The sequence below is a fragment of the Podarcis vaucheri genome (assembly GCF_965113315.1).
Source record: "Podarcis vaucheri genome assembly, chromosome: 1".
NCBI lineage: Eukaryota > Metazoa > Chordata > Lepidosauria > Squamata > Lacertidae > Podarcis > Podarcis vaucheri.
This window is the reverse complement of record NC_138759.1, coordinates 37,332,476-37,350,439: the sequence shown is the minus strand read 5'-3', so window position 1 is coordinate 37,350,439 and position 17,964 is coordinate 37,332,476. Positions and strand designations below refer to the sequence as shown.

At 37.7% G+C, this 17,964-nt stretch overlaps 1 protein-coding gene across 4 annotated transcripts in view; it reads right to left on the bottom strand.

The window, feature by feature from the left end:
• STRN3 (striatin 3) overlaps positions 1-17,964 on the bottom strand; it is a 42,536-nt gene that overhangs the window by 8,740 nt on the left and 15,832 nt on the right. Inside the window, exons 3-10 of one of the 4 annotated variants that reach the window (XM_082202229.1) lie at positions 17,167-17,240; positions 16,145-16,226; positions 15,651-15,821; positions 14,891-15,023; positions 13,381-13,522; positions 7,611-7,721; positions 2,854-2,994; positions 263-396 (exon numbers count right to left, since the gene is read on the bottom strand). In XM_082202229.1, the coding sequence (XP_082058355.1) occupies positions 263-396; positions 2,854-2,994; positions 7,611-7,721; positions 13,381-13,522; positions 14,891-15,023; positions 15,651-15,821; positions 16,145-16,226; positions 17,167-17,240 (988 nt within the window). The remainder of the gene's footprint in view (positions 1-262; positions 397-2,853; positions 2,995-7,610; positions 7,722-13,380; positions 13,523-14,890; positions 15,024-15,650; positions 15,822-16,144; positions 16,227-17,166; positions 17,241-17,964) is intronic. The other 3 variants (XM_082202231.1, XM_082202230.1, XM_082202232.1) reach the window with 3 other exon arrangements.

The following is a 17,964-nucleotide window of genomic DNA, read 5'->3' as shown; positions in this document are numbered from 1 at the left end:
TTATAAAAACCTTTTCGGGATGCACTTGAAACAATGTAAATACCACAAATATACTGTCATTAAATGCCAACTACAGTAAGTTTCTTGTTGATTTTACAAGAATCTTATCTGGTGTGTGTCATTAATACATTTTATTGTGGAGACCTATTTATAATAATAATATGAAATAATATGCATGGTGCATAGCTATAGACCTACATTATGTGGAACATTCTAAGAATGTACTACTGTGAGATCTATTTTAAAATAAAGTTGTACTTACATCGTAACTGTAATCTGCATCATTAGCTACAGTCAAGTCTGCAAGGTCCCCAAGGCCCAGAACACTTAACAAAACGTCATCTGAACCCATAATAAATGACTTGCCCCCTCCAGATGGAAACGTAATTGGCTCAGCTACAAGAGACAAAAAATAGTTTATTATGATCTGGAGATTAAGAATTGGTAAGATTTTAATAAGAACCAAGAATTAAAGCTCAACAATTCGCCAAAATAAGTATATTTTGCATTGGCACATTTACAGTTATATGTTAAATTCCATCAGTAAAATATGGTATCTACTAATAAATCCCTTCTTACATATTTGTAGTCACTAACATCTGTAACTATAATAATGCTGTAATTTTTTTGTTTCCCTTTCCACACATTGATCCCCCTTTTGAGTATATTAATTTTACTGATCTGTTTTATTGATTACTAATGACCATGAATAAGCAAGAGATAAATATTGCATCAGAGCTGTTTCAGTTTCGTTTAATATTCACTTACCTTTTCAAACATGCCATTATGCACTGTTATTCAAAATGAAATTTGTGCCTTTCCCCCCTCAAATAACCTTTCACTGAAAATATAAAATAGTTGCAATCCTATAAACAAGGTAATCCCTGTGAGTAAGTCCCACTGAATTCAATAGACTCACTTCTTAAGAAGGCATGGACAGAATTACCAAACTACTGCCTCACTGAATATTTTTTTAAAATCATGTTTTGTTTTGTTTTAATAGGGCAAATGTACAGTGTCTGTACTTGATTATTAAGAGATAAGATGAAGAGGCATTCACTCATTTAAGCCTAGGGTGAAATTCAGTAGAAGTGAAATGGCTTTAAATCCAGCACATGCTATATTAAGAGAAGGGGATAGGAATTTTCTTCAGTTGTCCCTTCCTACTTCAGCCCCCTGCACCCCCCAAAAAAACTTTTCCAGAGGGTTGGGGGACCCTCCAGAATAGCATGGAAGGTGGCCGTGGGGGCTGAAAGAGAAAGGGAAAATCAGAGACAATCACTCCTTTTCTCTTAGGTTAGCATATGCTCCCTGCCCCCAAGCAAAAGCCGTTTTCAAGTGGAACAGCACTCCACCAGATTTCCTCACTAATTCCTACTTTATTTTTCAATAGTTTGCTAAAAATCAGTGAAGTGGCGCTTTCAAATGCATTTACAATTTCAGGAAATTATTTTCTTTTAAGAGAATTTAACCTGCTTTTGGACCAACATAACATTCCATAATGTCACATTTTCAATTTTAGTTTTCTTTGTATCTTTACTTTCAAAAACAGACATCATCAGGCTACCTATCCTACAGACTTTTCTCTACTTCCAAATCTGAAGGAATCAGTTTTCAAAGCATGCACAATTGTTATTTAGACCAAGCGATTTAATAATTATTTTTAGAATGAATACATCAACTATCTACAATATGAGGAAGTCTCTGGCATTCTCTAAATTTTGTCAAGTTTGTATTTTCCTGGTACTGAAGTTCTAGCAGAAGTAAATGAACAAAATAACCAGGAGAATCAGACACAGTAAAAAGAAAACAAAACTTTAAAAATCTACTGTTGCTGTTAATAGACTATACAACTAGCAGTGGGAAAGGAAGGCAATGCTCAAAACAACATGCTGTTTTCCACATTATGCAGCTTGCAGCTTGCCAAAAGAATAAAATTCCAACATAAAGTGCAGGAATGCTGCACTCTAGTGAGAGAATGAAGTCACACATCCAATCCATCTATGTATATAAACTGATGCATCCAGCTGCACTACATTAAAATGACTACCTCCTTCCAATGGTTTATTTCCTAATTTCTTTTATTTTTTAAAGGATCAGGCTGGGTTGCTTCAAGGTAGTTCTGTGCATCTTTAGAAGAGAACTGATTCCCATGATGTACCATTTGCACATACAACTTTTGATGTCAATACTAAAGGGTCCAGGACAACTAACAGTAACAGTGCATAAGCACAAACCTTGTTCAAACACCACATACTAAGGGTTTTGCATGGCCAACACATGAATATCAAGGAAAACCTCATTTTTTATTTTTTATTTAAGATAGAACTGTCCTTAAGATAGGATTTCCTTTGTTTCAGGGAATATTTTAGGAGCAAATTTGGGACTGACGTTGAAATTTTGAAAACATCAGAACATGTACTTTGATTACCAATGCTAAAATGCTGAGCTAACAGCATCTTATTTCAGGTGAGCAAAGCACAAATAATTTCCACTCAACACTGGTGCAATATGTTTAGATAAGGACAGATTTTTTTAAAAAAATATTCTCAATAAAGTAGAATTAATAAAACTTCAGAGAAGGGTATCATTTACCAATTTACCTTATTGTTGCTTAATATTTGCTATGCACCACTGTTATATTATTAAGCTTTATAATCAAGTAAACATACAAAATCTGGGTATTGATTTCTGTTATACAAGACAAAAAAGCTAAAGGACTAAAGTGGTATTCTTTTGCAAATCCATGTTGCCCAGCAACAATGGCATCTAAATGGGTTTGGAGGGGCTATACAAGTGTGGTTTTAAAAGAAAGCCTTCTAAAAATAAAATAAGTAGGTGAATTAGTTGTACCTTCCTCTGCTCTTGCACCTTCATGATCAGTCATTCTAGAAGAGGGTGACCTAGATTGATTAATGACTCCTGAAGGGATGTGGGGTAGCTCATCATCGCCCAGATCAGCTATCATGTCGTGCAGTTTAGTCCTGTTGACCCCTGTAAATTAATGTCAGCAGCAAAGGTTCATTTGATTGCCACCGCTTGACCTGACAGCCATTTACATGCCCAGTTTGCTAATCAATATTATTGTTTGAATGTAATCTCGTTATAAGACACATGAAGGAGTGTGTGTGTGTGTGTGTGTGTGTGTGTGTGTGTATATATTTACATGATGTTGTGTTGGAAAATGAATTAAGATCTCTTTTTTAAAGAATTCCAACTTGTTCTTTGTGTAATTGCTATTTGCTGTGCTTAAGATAAGAGAAGCTTGAATGTTTGAATTCCCTAAGAATGTAATCCTTGAACATATGCATATTAATTATATATTGACAAAAAAAATCCAGTATTTATATTAAAAGCTAGCATCACCAAGAAAGAACAAACTTTACCAAAAGAAGGGACAAAAGTAAAGGTGAACAGGTAGCTGGGAGGCAACAAACTGTTAACTTTCCCCTCTTGTGTTTTTAAATAGGTAATTGGGCAATTTAAAAATATTCATTTATCAGTTGTAAGAAATTTTATAAAATAATTATTGTATCTGGAAAGTTGACTTCAAATTAATACTCTGGCCTATAAAGTGCTTTAAACTAAAATGAGTGCAGAATCTCCAAAGAAACTTTCATAAATAATAAACCATAATCATAGATTGAAAATCAGAGAGATAGGAGGTGGAGTCTCCTCAGTCTGTTTTTGGCCAACAGAACTACCAGCTCTTCTTCTTAGCCAGGTAACCACAAGTCCTTCATTACAATAAATAAATTTCTCAATAAATTCTAAAACTACTCTTTTCACTTCAAGATCCCTACGCATCCAAGTTTTACCACTAAATAAAACACAATGTCCTTATATTACAAAAGATGGAGTTATTCTACACAAAGCGAAATAAAGGACCATGCCATTTACTGACACTCTAAAAAGTGCTAGATATGCACATACTAGGGTTGCCAACACCCCTTCCATTCCCCCCACATTAACTCACTACATTCCCCTTCCCACTCAATGCAACTGCTAAGTTCGCTTTTCACCTTCCCAACCCCATTTCTGATGACACTACTACTCACTTCTATTTTGTGGTCCCTCTTTGCACTAGTTTTCACTTTTACCCCGTGACTCCCACTGTCAGTATGTTTAAGTGACAAAAGACAAATCAGCTTTTAGTTACTAGACCAAAATTATGAACAGCCCTTTCCAAGCCTTTCTACCCTCACCAAGCTTTTAATGCTTTTATCTACTATTGAAACTTTTATAATCTCTGCACTTTTCTGAGACTATACAAGATATGATTTTTTCCACTTCTATACTGAGAAAAAATGATGGTCAGTACAAACTTGGAAGAACACAGTTACAGATAGGTAGCCGTGTTGGTCTGCCATAGTCAAAATAAAAAAATCCTTCCTGTAGCACCTTAAAGACCAACTAAGTTAGTTCTTGGTATAAGCTTTCGTGTGCATGCACACTTCTTCAGATACACAGTGTGTATCTGTGTTATTTTGGAAGAACACAGTTGCTCTTGGGACAAGGAGTTGAGAGACACCTGTAAGCATATCTGAACAGTGAGATCAACAAGAGGAGAGCTGCAGAGTGCTATCTTGCAGGCTATAAACTCTAAAGTGCTAATCATTTTAAAACCAGGACCTTGAGTCTGTGTTGTAAATAGAACACACAGCCTAGTCTTATGGCAGTTCCCAACTGTCTCAAGAGAAAGAATGCAAGAATGCTGGCAAAACAGGGAAAGGAACTTTACAGAGTGGGTAGAATCAGGGGGTGCTCAATCATACCCTAAATGCTAGTTTCTAAGGATTTGAAGTGGGTCTCACTTTGCCCAGTAATTCTGTCTGAACAAAGAGATGATGTCGGATATGGGTAGAAACAGAGATTACTGTGTTCCACGACAGGAACTCCATAACTGCTATGATTCTTAAAGGAGACCTGAAGCCCTGTGTTATGAAGTGGTGTCATCTTTACTTGGGAAATGTGGCACATCTGAATGTTCTCTGAATTCCAAGAGTGTACTGTGAACAGCACTAGGAAGAATAGGAGTGTGAATGAACATATTTTACAAGTCAGGCTACCCAATTGGTGAAACCCAAGAGTAAACTCTGTACTTGTCACATTGAAATCAATATAGAACTGACATATCATCATGCTATCTTCTACCTATTAACATTTTCAGAGGCAGTCACTGGTAGTTCCAACTATTTGTTATGTAGAGATCAAATCAGAATGTGATGAACCATTTTTGTATTACTGTTCTAGTACAGTTGCATTCTTTGTGGTATTGGCTGCCTTGGTTCTGTTGGGAAAAGGAGGGATATGCATTTTTATATAAAGACATTTTTCTTTACTAAATCAGATGCATCCTGTTGATTTTTTTTCTGTTGAAAAGCAACAGAAATTTTAGTAGCTGCATCACCTGGGAATATTACAAGCAGAGGACACTGATTCCCTAGCACCAATGAAAACAGCTGTGACCGTAATATCCAGCTGTTCTGATTACTAAACTCTTGTAGAACTTCTCTACATTTTTTGGTTTTCTGTAGATTTGCAACATGTACACCATTTCATTACAATTTGTGAGGAAATAGACACCTTACTGCTAAAACGGTTCATTAGTCCAACATTTTATCCTATATACTTTAAATATATATGCCGCAAAATAGTTTGATGTGGAAGCAGAGCCTGTCTCCAAACATATATTGCAGCTCCATAATAACTTTACAACAGACGTCTCTGTATTTGTCAGCACAAGATGGAGTTATATAATGGGCATGGGGCATTTCCTGAGGAGGCAAGAAAGACCCATTCAGAATAAAGTATTTAGTATTGGATTAAGCATATAATGCAAGGAACATGCAACGCTATTTTTAAAAAAGGAAAAAAATGCATGCACAAATCTATTTATAGTGTTAAATGTTTGCATACAAAGCCAATCTAGCATCAATATTTTACTAAAAGAGTACAAAAGATATGCTTTGATAACAGCATTCCTATGCATGCATTTGTGGAAGAAAATCTCACTGATGGGTTTAACTTCTGAGTACACAATTATAATTGGGCAACAATGTCAAATCTACAGACTGATGTTTATATCTAATGTTATTTGAGTGTGAGCAAAACAGATATTTGCTTTCATCTTTCTCTCTCCCCCCCCCCAGACCTCCATGCACCCTCAAAATTTGTTTCAGAAGTTTAGTGAACATTCTGAAGCAGATTTGGGGGCAGGGGGGAGGAAGTCTGTTCTCACAGTGTTGGATTTGCCCCTTGTATATATTTTACATTTCTGCTTCTTCTGCCTTAAGTCTACTATCTATCTTGACCAAAGTTTATCTGGCTAGGCAGCATTTCTCAAACCCCAGCTTAAAAACCCTGGCTATGTTCCAAGTCCTCCAAACTATTCCTGCAGAATATGAATGAACAGAATTCTTGGAAACTGATGTGTTTAAGAATCTGTGGACTGGTGAACTAATACAACACTGCCTAAGATGAGAACTAGAATAGGACATCTCAAACTAGTTGGCTGGACGATAGCAGTTCATGCAGCTAGAAGCTCTGATCTGTTCCTTGACTTTCTGCAGCTTCTATGGTTATCACAGCAGGTTTGGTGATTACAGTGCTAAATATTTGCTCGTGGGAGGAAAGCATCTCTATCTATGCTGCAGGATCCTTTCCCCGTTTCAAGTTCTTACTGCCCAGTTTGAGAATCACTGAGATTCTCGGATTAAAAAACACATGACTGCTGCAGACTCTTGTCATCCCAGTAGTGTCTGAGGGAAGAAGATGCTGAACTTATCAGCCCCACACTCAGCCCCTACAAAATTAGCTGCCAGAGCTACTCAAACAGACTTGCTTGATCATCAATAGGAGCAGCTCCTTCTGCACCGACAACTATCCTTTCCCCAGAGTTCTCCATGAACAGCAGAGAAAGGCTAAAACTCTTACTTCTGTGTGGCTTTTGCAGAAGGAGCACGAGACTCTTTGCACTGTTGGCAAAGCCACAGGCAAAGCTCAGCCCCTTCTTCAGGTTCCCTTTTGCTACTTTCATTCTTCAAAGTCAGCACAAACTGGTAGAAAAGATAATGTCCCTCCAAGCCCTCTGCAAGCATGAGGATTTGGGGGACTGTTTGATTCCCACTTCACTTCATGTGATATTTTAGCAGTAGCAGTGTGAAGTGCAATGAGATATGGCTCCTCCCAAGTCCTAGTACTAGTCCTTAATTAGTAAGCCAAGCCAAAATCTGCAGACTGTTGTTAGAAATACCTTTCACAGACAGAAAACTCTCTTGCTTCCTCAAAGTCCTTAAAAAAAAACACAACTCTACTAACTTTGGCAAACAGACAAAGGAAGACCCAACACTATTAATTTGTCTCAGGTTTCAAGTTCTCATTTTCTTCCAAATTGTTCCTAAGCAACGCTGAAGCAACTGCTCCACCTCCTGCTCCCCTCACCAGATTAGGATATTTAGATTTCATTTGAGATGTAGTTCTGATTTGCATATTTATCTGTTGGAAAGTTAAAGTTGGTTGCCCCCCAAATAGCAAAGTGTTAAAATGGAGCAGTAAAAACAGAATACATTAAAAAAAAAAACCTGTCAAAATTCAGAATCTGCACTTACTCTTTACCCCTTTCTTCCCCTTTCGTTCCTTCTTGTACTGTTCCTTCAGTTTACTTATTAGTCCCTGGTCTACATCCCAAACCTCAGCAGTTGGGGACAGGTCATCTTTGTCTACATGCAGCATATTATTGAAACAAAAATAATCAGCAGTTGGCAATGCAAGCTGTCTGTGAGTGTTATAGGTTAATCATCAATACAAAATGTTATTCAGTTACATTTCAGTATTATAAAGGTGCAGTTTGTTACTGTTTTGCAAAATGCTTCCCTTTTGGTAAAAAGAAATATTCCCCACACATTATAATGATTTGTCAACAGTAAAGAAGAAAAACTTCTTTGCATTCACTGATATGAAAAAATTAATGGATTAACGCTAATGTATGAAATTACTGCATCTTTAGTAAGACAATATTAACAAATTATTCAGCCAGACTTAAATAAGCAAATCAATATTTTCCATGCAATACAACTCATGAATGTGCAACTGAATTAAGTGTCAGCACCATTTTGTTCATGAAAACTACCATGCATTTCTCCTTCGGTCTTGCTCTACATGCAATAAGATCTAGTAGTGCTAAAACACATCCAAATCATCATAAAGGGAAGGGGGTTTTTTGTTTCAGGTTATTAAAAACATTAACGAAATTCATAGGGTTTCCTTTTTCCTTCTTTTAATTAAAAAAAGTGCACCAGTTCAATGTATGCTGTAACTCAAGCAGTCACGACAAATTCGGGGGGGGGGGGGAGTGATGGAAGAATAGGCTTGTCTACATTTATAATTTAAGTAATGAACATTCAAGCATTTATACCCAGATTATAAAACACATTGCATAGAACTTCCACTGAAGACACTGAGTCTCTATGAAATAAGTTTGGGTATGGTGTTATCTTAAAAGAATTAGCACAGGCACACTTAGTTGAGAAAGCTTGTAAGGAAAGAGAGCTCACTTCCACTCTACAGCAAGGTCAATAGATGTGTTCTGAGCATATGAAATATAAATATTTTAATGAACTAGTAAATCATGATCCAAGGTGGATTTTTGTAAGATTGATGCTTGTGCTCTACTTACTTGGAACTAATCCCTATTGAACTCAACAGTACTTACTTCCAGGAGCAGTCAGTGAGGAGTGGTGGCACCACACAGCTGGTCTCCTCAAAGAGGCAAGTGAAGTCAGTGCAAAGTGGGCAGATCAGTGGAGTCTAGAGGCACTGCAACTACTGCAACTACACCTGGAAAGCCAGGTGTGCAGCTGTGCTCCTCCTCACTGCCTTACTCCTGCTCCTTTCTAAGTATATAAAGGATTAGGTTGCAACTTGGAAGTTCCCAGCCAGCATTCCTATTAATACACTGTAGGCAAGCAAGCGTAAGTACCCGATGAAGTACTTTTTTGTTTTATTCAGTCTCTAGTCCTGTTTACAAGATAGTTCACACTTCCAGGATAATACACATTATAAGCTTAGGAGTAAGTGTGCACTTCCTTCTCTGACTATCTTACTGTGGGAAGAGGCTGACTAGGTAACTGGGAGATTCTGCAAGATCGAACCTGGCCGGGTTCAAACAAACAAAAAAGAGCCACTATCCACTATCATTTGGCACTATATCCAGCTACTTATGAAGGAGCAGATAGCTGGTGATGTAAAATTAGAGGGGTCCACACCTGATTTCATCAAAACAAGAAGTGTGATCTGAATACTCTCAAAAGTTTTAACCAAATGTTATATTATTTCTGCTTCAAGTGAGTAAGTTATTTAGGATCAGGTAGAGAATCAATTTAAATGCTATATTTAATAATAGGTGTTCAGAAGGACACTTTAATGTTGCTTCCTCTCTACTAGAAACCAACCATTAAATTAAATTATGATGATCCCCACCTGACTATAGGAATGATGCTTACACACTGGGCTTAACCATGGTTCACTGTAGGAAGACTGCATTTTTATAGCTGCCTGAGCATGGGATAAAATTGCATTAAAAGAACACAAAAGCTGCTACTTGAAACACCTAAGGAATGGATCCCCAAGAAGCAATTCCAATTGGTGGCAAACATACTATTCAAGTATCTGCTGAATAAAATCTATTACAACAACCAATACCTGTTGGCAGACAAGGGAGCAAGCATGGACTGAGATCATATGCTAACTGAATGGAATGAATCCTTTTGGAATATCCAAGACTTTTCTTGCTGCCACAAAATTATTGGGGAAAGGTGCTAGGACTTCACCAAGACAGCAATGTGAAATGCACAGGGTGGATGCTGAAACGAGTTTCTTCACTTATCTCTCCCCTTTGTTCCTTACACTGAATAGGTAAGTAAATATAAAGGTAAAGGACCCCTGGACAGTTAAGTCCTGTCAAATTTGACTATGGGCTACAGCGCTCATCTCCACTTTCAGGCAGACAGTTTTCCGGGTCATGTGGCCAGCATGACTAAACTGTTTCTGGTGCTGAGTACACTAAGTTCTACGAAAGGAATGGGAAAGGGTCACAGCTCAGTGCCAGAACATCTGTGTCACATGCAGAGGGTCACAGATTCAGTCCCCAGCACCTGCCAGACAAGCTGGAAAGTACTTCCTGTCTGAAACCCCAAAGAGCTGCTGACATTAACTATAGACAAAACTGTGCAAGATGGACCATTGGTCTGACAGATTCCTATGCTTTTATATTAATAATGATACAACTCTAGTTAACTGATCAAATTTATCTGATTTGTAAAGCCTATGTTCTAGTGATGAAGAAGCAGCTGTACTTAATTCGAGTTCTTCCCACCCGACATGAATTAAGAAAGAGTCAATTTCATTAGATTTTGCTCATTTTTTAAAAAATAAAGGATTACGGTAACTCCCTATGGGCGGATTTATGTGGGCATCAAGAAAACAATCTGAAGTGGCAACACATTCAATGGCTTTGATCTTAAGAAGCTCTTACATAAAGGGTCTGGCAGTAGGAGACCTTTGTTCCCCTCCTGAGAATCAGAGAACTCTCCTGAACTAGGTGAGATATGGTAGAGGGGCGTGGGATTCAGCAGAGGCTCCCCACAGAAAAAAGGGGGATAGAACGGATTCCCCTTGCAGCTCCCAGCAGCACCTTTTCAGGGGATTGCATGGGGAAGGAGAAATCTGTGAAAATCAACTATCCATTTTCCTTATTACAAATTCTGTTTGTCATGAAGGTCACTTCTTGGGAAGATAAAGAGAGCCAGTCACCACTGGCCAAATGCCTCCAATAAAGCTAGTTAGGAAACTCTTCAAGTAATTTGCATGTGCTGCTCCTCCTCTCTTGCAGGAGACCTCGCTTTCATTTTTTGTCCCAACCTTGAAAGATGCTTTAGAAAACTACTGAATACAATCTTTACAACAAGAATAGGTGGTTTGGAGGATCCAGGCACTATAAAAAAACTCTAAAACAGGGCCAATCTTTGTTCCCTCCAAACAAGTATCCAAACAAGAGTCCAAAGAATAAGAACAGATGGGGAGGCATGCAGTGGGAGGTGAAGCCAAGCCTCAAGGGAAAAACTTTTTAAAAGAAGGAGCTGGAAAAATAAAGCAGCTAAAAACAGAGGAGCTGTGAAAAATAGGGGAGATGTAGTTTAAATTCTTTCTGCATAGGCAAGATGAGAAAAATCAACTTCTGCCCTGAGTCAGATAGGAAACTAAACTGAAGAGATGAGGAGTACAAGCAAATTACTTGAAGAGCTTCCTGCCTAGGCCAGTTGGAAATATTAACCCAGTTGTGACTAGTTCCCTTCATCCACAGGAGAATTTCACTGAGCACAATTATGGTTCCTCACCCAGTGGAGGGGTGAAAAACAGACAATACTTGGAGAAAAGGTAGATTGCTGCCCAAGTGGTACTTGAACCCTCATTATCAAAAATAAATAAATCACAATAGAAATGCCGAAACAGGCACAAGTAACAGATGTGGCAGCAAACCCAACAGGAAATTTTATCTTTGCATTTCAAATGGTATTGCTAATAGCTGGAGCCAAGCTTCACCTTTCATATACGGAAAGGCTCCTTATGCCCATAGACTGCTTTTGATACAATGGGGAAAAGCTGCTTGCTTGCCTGACTGACTCTGCTGATTTCTCCCAACCTCTGCAGCCCCCAGTGCCACCTTCCTACACAGCTCTGGAGGGTCCCCCAAGCCTCTGGAGCAGTGTCAGAAGTGGCACAAAGAGCTGCAGACAAAGCAGAGAACCTCCCACCTGCTGACAGGAGCACCCCTCTGTTGACTGCAGGAAGGGCATGGCTGGGACTGCTGAGCTTTTCAGTGTCTGCCTCCTTTAGGTTTTCCATTCTGAGGTTCTCAGCCAAAGGCCAGAGGTCAACATGAAAACCATTACACAGCTGGGAAGAGCTCATTAAGACCGTATTGCTCAAAAATGGGAACAGTTGCCTATAAGTGATGGGAAAATCTAAAAGATCCAGGAATCAGGACAATGATTGTGAAAATATGGCATTATGAAATATCAAGCAGACTGAACTGGATCAATACTTTTTGACACCTAAATAAGTATGGCTCTGCAGTTTACAATCACAGTGGGATGCTCTCGCCAGCATAAAGTCTGGAGTCGGCCAAGCATCTTGGCATAAGACTTGTTCCATGACTTCTAGATAAACATCTAAACAGTGGCCTCATTTTTTTATATAAATGGTGGATCAAATTAGTGTTTGATCTTTCTATTTCAGCATTCTGAACTCTTGATTGAAGTGCTACAGCTCAATACAAAAATTAATACTGCTAGTTCAAAAAGAAAAGTTTTATGTTGTAAAGCCAAGTTTGCCACACAAATCCAGATAAATTAATCAAAGTACAGAAACATTTTAGCATGCTCATCAACTCAATTTCTAGGACAGCAGAAAGTGGGGAAAGACCCGTATATTTTACATCCTGGGTGCTTTGGGCAGCAGAAGCCTACATTGTTAACAGATTATAAAGACTTTCAGCTCTGCACTTCCAAATAAGCAGTCACAACAAACAACAGGCACTTTTGTAGCCTTTTGTTATATGTGGAGTTCTCTAAATTGGGGCAAGCGAATTAAATTCAGGAAATAAATTTTACTATTTGCAAATTAGGGAATAAAAGCACATAAATAAGAGCTGTCTTTGCAACAAATAGCTTACTTTATATTACACAATACACCTATAGTGATCTCACTTCGGATACTTTGTTTATAACTACAGGCACCTTGCTATCTATCTTGCTTGAAAGTAAGTCCCATTGATTTCAATGGAACTTCCAGGTAAGCATGTTTTTTTACTATTTATATTATTGCATTATTTTAAAATTCATTATATATTCTGGGGAAAAATAACCAATTTAGAATACTAAGCTGCCGGTCTTGCCAACAGTAAATGCACCATCTGCTTCAAGTATTAGTTTATCTTAAACAAATAAAAACAAAACAAATTACTTATTTAAAAAACTACCCAAATGATTGGAAAATTTATTATCTGCTTAAGCAAGGAAAGAATAGAAGATATAGGATAAGAAATAAAAGGTTGACCACCAAACTTAGGCTAAAATTCTAAGAAATAAGAGCACACAGGGAAATGGAATAAAAGCAGAAACAGATGTCATACTTAAATCTGAATACATTTTGACTTTTGTAATTAAAGAGTATGAAATCTACCATTCATTCTTTTTTCTTTCCTTTTTTATAGCATCTGAATACCACAAATAATTCAGTTTTTGGTTTTGATGCATATGTGCAGGCACACACAGAGAATTATCTTTACGTTTTATGTGATTGTTTCTTTATACTTCTTACCCCATTCTGTCCCATCTCCTGAACTCCTTGCCTCTCCGGCTCCCTCTCCATCTTCTGCAGTTACCAGGAAATCAAACTCTTTCAAGGCTTCTTCTGTGTCTGGATCATCTGTTAGGTCAGCTGCTAGCCCTTCATTTCCAATCTAAAATCGATTGTGACATAATCAGTTTTAGGGACAATATGCTTTGAGAAACTATGTTTTTTAGGTTCTCCCCCAATATTGCCATTTGGTGTACTTCTGAATACAAATATCATTTTGTCTAAAATAAAGAGCAGTGCATTAAATGTACTTAATCCATTACATGTGTTTGTAGAAAGGGGGTTCTTTGTTTATTTTTGTTTGTTTGTGTTATGTATTTTGGTTTGTGAACCACTATGTGAAGGTCAGATGATGGGCAGTATACAAATAAAATAATAAATATGGAATGAGATTAAATTGTGCTATTACTCTACAGCTATGTATATGAAGTTAAAATCTGCAAGGAATTGTTTTAGTGCTGATAAGGAGACACACTATTTGAAAACACAGGTTTGTGATTGTAGCAGAGAACCCTTTTTACTATTGATGCCTCCATATTATTAACCCCTCAAACACTCAAATTTTTCTTCATCTAATCAGTTGTTTGGTTCTCTACCATTGGATTGGCACAATGTGCATGGGCATGGGGAACCAGACACACTCCTCTCCCCACTTAGAAGGCGTTCATAAGCTATTGTTTTTACTTTCCTTTAACTGCTGTGTTGTCTGGTGCAACAAACTGTGATGAAGGCTAATTTCAAGCAAGACAACTTCAAACCGCTGTTTTAAATCTGGCTTGTTGAAGCTCACCGTAACTAATTTAAATCACAGTTGCTAGACTGGGCAAAACAGGAAACCATGTAAAAGCAGATGCATAAACTTTCAAACGTCTCCTGTCAGCCACATGAGGGGAGTTCAAGGCTAACTGTAGCTTGTGCATGTAGCACTAAACTGTGGGTTACTGTGATGTGCAAAAGAAATTGTTTACTTAGTTCATTTATACCACCCACTTTCCTCAAAGACGTTCAAGATAGTGCACCTTGTCATCTCCCTCACCATATATCATCTCCCTCACCCTATTTATCTTCACAGCACTGTGAGGGAGATTAGACTAAAATAGAATTACCATAGGCCACCCAGTGAACCTCATAGCTGAGTAGAGATTAGAACCAGGCTCTTTCCAATCCTGGTTCAACACTCAATCACCATGCCATATTGACTTTCAACCATCTGAACAGATATAAGGGAGCATTATATGTTTTACATTTCAATACATTATGTACCTATTCCAGCCAGTTATTTTCAGCCTGCTTTACCTCAGTTCAGGGAAGCACTGCAGAAGTTACAGTCTTAAACTCTTCAAGTAGGTTCAATTAACTTTATTCCAAAATCTGTTGGATTACTAGCTGTGTACTGACAGTGGTAATAAGATGACCCTATCTGTGCTGTTGGGTTGAACCACAAAACAATAAAACTAAGACTTTTTTTTACTTTGTGTTTTTTATTTATCCGGTGTTTTTCTTTTCCATCTGCAATATCTTCTATCATGTCACTCTCTTCTTCTTCGTCACTATCATCTGCATTTTCCAAGAAATTAAATGTTTCAAGAACATCACCAGGGTTCCTACAAGGGAAAAATATTTTCAATGTTGGTAAACAGCTATGGCTGCTTTCTGAATTAAGATTCTATGGTCAAGAAAACCCCTTTAAAAATCTCATTGATATGCACAAAGACAACAAGGAATGTGGGATTTCAAAGATTTCTAGCTAAATTTTCAGATTTTTCCTCCGAGGATTTGGCACAAAGAACAGGTATTTTTTAATTACTGCCTCACCTCCTTCCACTTTTTTATTCTCTAGGAAGGCAGGGCAGTATGTTGTTTTCTCAGTCTGTAGCAGGTTGTCTGTGCCACAGTTTGAAGGAAGTGGTAAAAAGTGTCAGGTCTAGAAGACAGCAAAAGCAGGATGGTTGCTTCTAGTATCTCCAAACTAGACCAAAGATCCCCTGAGGAAAGTAAGCAGCAATTCACATCCCATGAAGGCCCAGAATGCTTCTCACTTGAAAATAGAAGCATCCTCTAAGTGAAGAAACACATCTTGGATTTATACATATTACGATTATCACTTTCTAATGCAGTAGATTCTCCTAGATAAAAAGGATGTCAATTTTTAGGTACTGTATAGACATCTGCTTCAGACAAAAGACAGGATATAAGTTTTAAAAATGAATAAATAGCATTGCATTGCCTACCTTTTATTGTCCTGTCCCTTTTGTTTTGATTCTCCACCATTAAGAATCTGTTCCAAATTTTTAGTCTCCACTGAGCCGTTTGGTTCTGAACTGGAAAGCCCAAGTAAAGACCTCACCCTCTGTGACCGTACATCCAATATTGTATCTGTGTAACCTACTTCCTGAAGATACCTAATGAGTAAGAGTGAAAGCATTATCTTCGCATACATACACAAACGCCCACATATCTAAATAAGATGTGCTTTACAAGGATTTACGGTATCAATACTGAATTGTTTTGGGTTTTTAAAAACAAATTACTGAATTGCCCCCAGGCGCTATTGATTTGCACTTCCAAGTGTTGCTTCCCATGCAACACTTCCCCATAAGAAATACATATTTTAAAATACTTGCTTCTTTGTGTATAGGCTACCATAAGTGATCATAAGACAATCTCAAAATAAAATAATACAGTATATATAAATATATGAAAAGTATACAAATGTAACACTTACTGTCTTAATAACTGTCTGCCTTGCTTCCAGGTTAGCTGACTATTATGAGGTACTGTAGGAACCTCTGTATCTTTGGTTTCTTCTGAAATGCAAAATAACACTTTAGTAACACTTTCCCTGCAAGTCTTGTACAGCATGCGGCACACAGAATAGTGGATTTTACTTATTCTATGTCCTGTCAATTTTATTTTGATGAAGATTCTGCTCCATTAAGGATCTGGTTTAGTCTGTGGGGTTTGTTCTTTGTTGTCTTTAAGAGCCATTTGGCTGCAAAGTGGAAAATGAAACAGTAACAGAAAAACTAATTCTATTTTTTAGTTCTTATGTTTTTTATTGCTTCTGATTGCACATAAGGGTTACATGTTAGAATGCTCCCCAGTTAAAAATGCATGGGAAAGCAAGCATATTTGGAAGACTACGCTATAGCTTCTGAAATGCATATACTCCTGCTATGCCAACTTTCCATGTGAACGTTTGTTTATACATGGGGATGCACTTAAACCCTGAGATAGTAACAGCCAAGGAATTTTTGCTCTTACTCCATACAAGACTCCGCTTTTTCAAAAACTAACAAGATACTTTATGGACCTGTTCTTTTTTATATTCCCCAGTTTTTCCTGAGGACTTTATACTTTTAGCAGAATATCATTTGTGAATTTGCACACACGCGCGCACACACACACACTCTTCTTTGTTTCTCGGAATCTCTGCTTTCCTATTTTTACAAATATCTGGATATCACATTATTAGGGCCATCTGAAGGAGCGTTTCCACACACACCATCATTCAGCCCAGATACTGAGATCTATCTCTGATTTATAATCATAGTTATAAATCATACTGAAAATTAATCACAGCATAAAGACAAAGCCATACAATAAATAAAAAATAGCATAGAAATAAATTCACTTGGAACTGTATAAAGATACTGCTTACACAGTTGGGAAGGGATTTCTCTTTATATAAAAAGTGAGCAATAGAAGAATTTAAACTAAATTCAGTGGTTGCAAATAGTTTGTTACCTGATTCAAAAGTTGGCATTTTCAAGTCACCTTGGTTCAATTCTGTGCCATATTTTAGTTTATGATATTTTGCCCTTAAAAATTAAACATAAACATATTGATCAGTAATGAAAATTAATTCCCTCTGTGTTTTCCCACTGCATTGCATCTAAAAGCAATGCTCACAAAGACACTCATGCAAGGGGAATCCTTGTCCTCTTCTTCTCTCTGCAGCCCCATAAAGCTTCTTCTATAGGTCAGGGGAAATCTTTCGCGAATGGCCTCCACTCTCAGGAGAATCTTTCCGGGGGCAGAAGGGAGGAGGGCAATACAGTATGAGTGCTGCTTCAGATGCAACATACTACAAATTAATATTCCTGTTAAGTACATATCCATAGCAGCTATTTCTGGCAGTTGGTGTTCTCTAAAAATAAGAACCACAAATGTACAACGGAAAAATAGTTTTACCTCATTTCTCTAACTGTAAAACAGACACACGTGACTCTGCATACAGCCTCCAAAATTTTATTTCATGTAATGACCTAGCGAAAAAGGTAGGAGTACCAAAAGAGTCACCCACTTCCTAAAACAAACAGGAAATTGTAATCATTAAATGACTAAGCAGATGTCAGGCACTGAAATGCCAAGGGAAAATCTAGTCTCAGTGGCCCATCTAGGCAAACATCCAGTTGTCACAGTGGCCAACCACAGGTGCCTGTGGAAATCTGCAAGCGGGAGAGACTCTCCACTCCTCCACAAGAGAACTCTCCACTCCTGCTGTTTCTAGCAACTGGTATTCAGAAGCATACTGACTCCAAT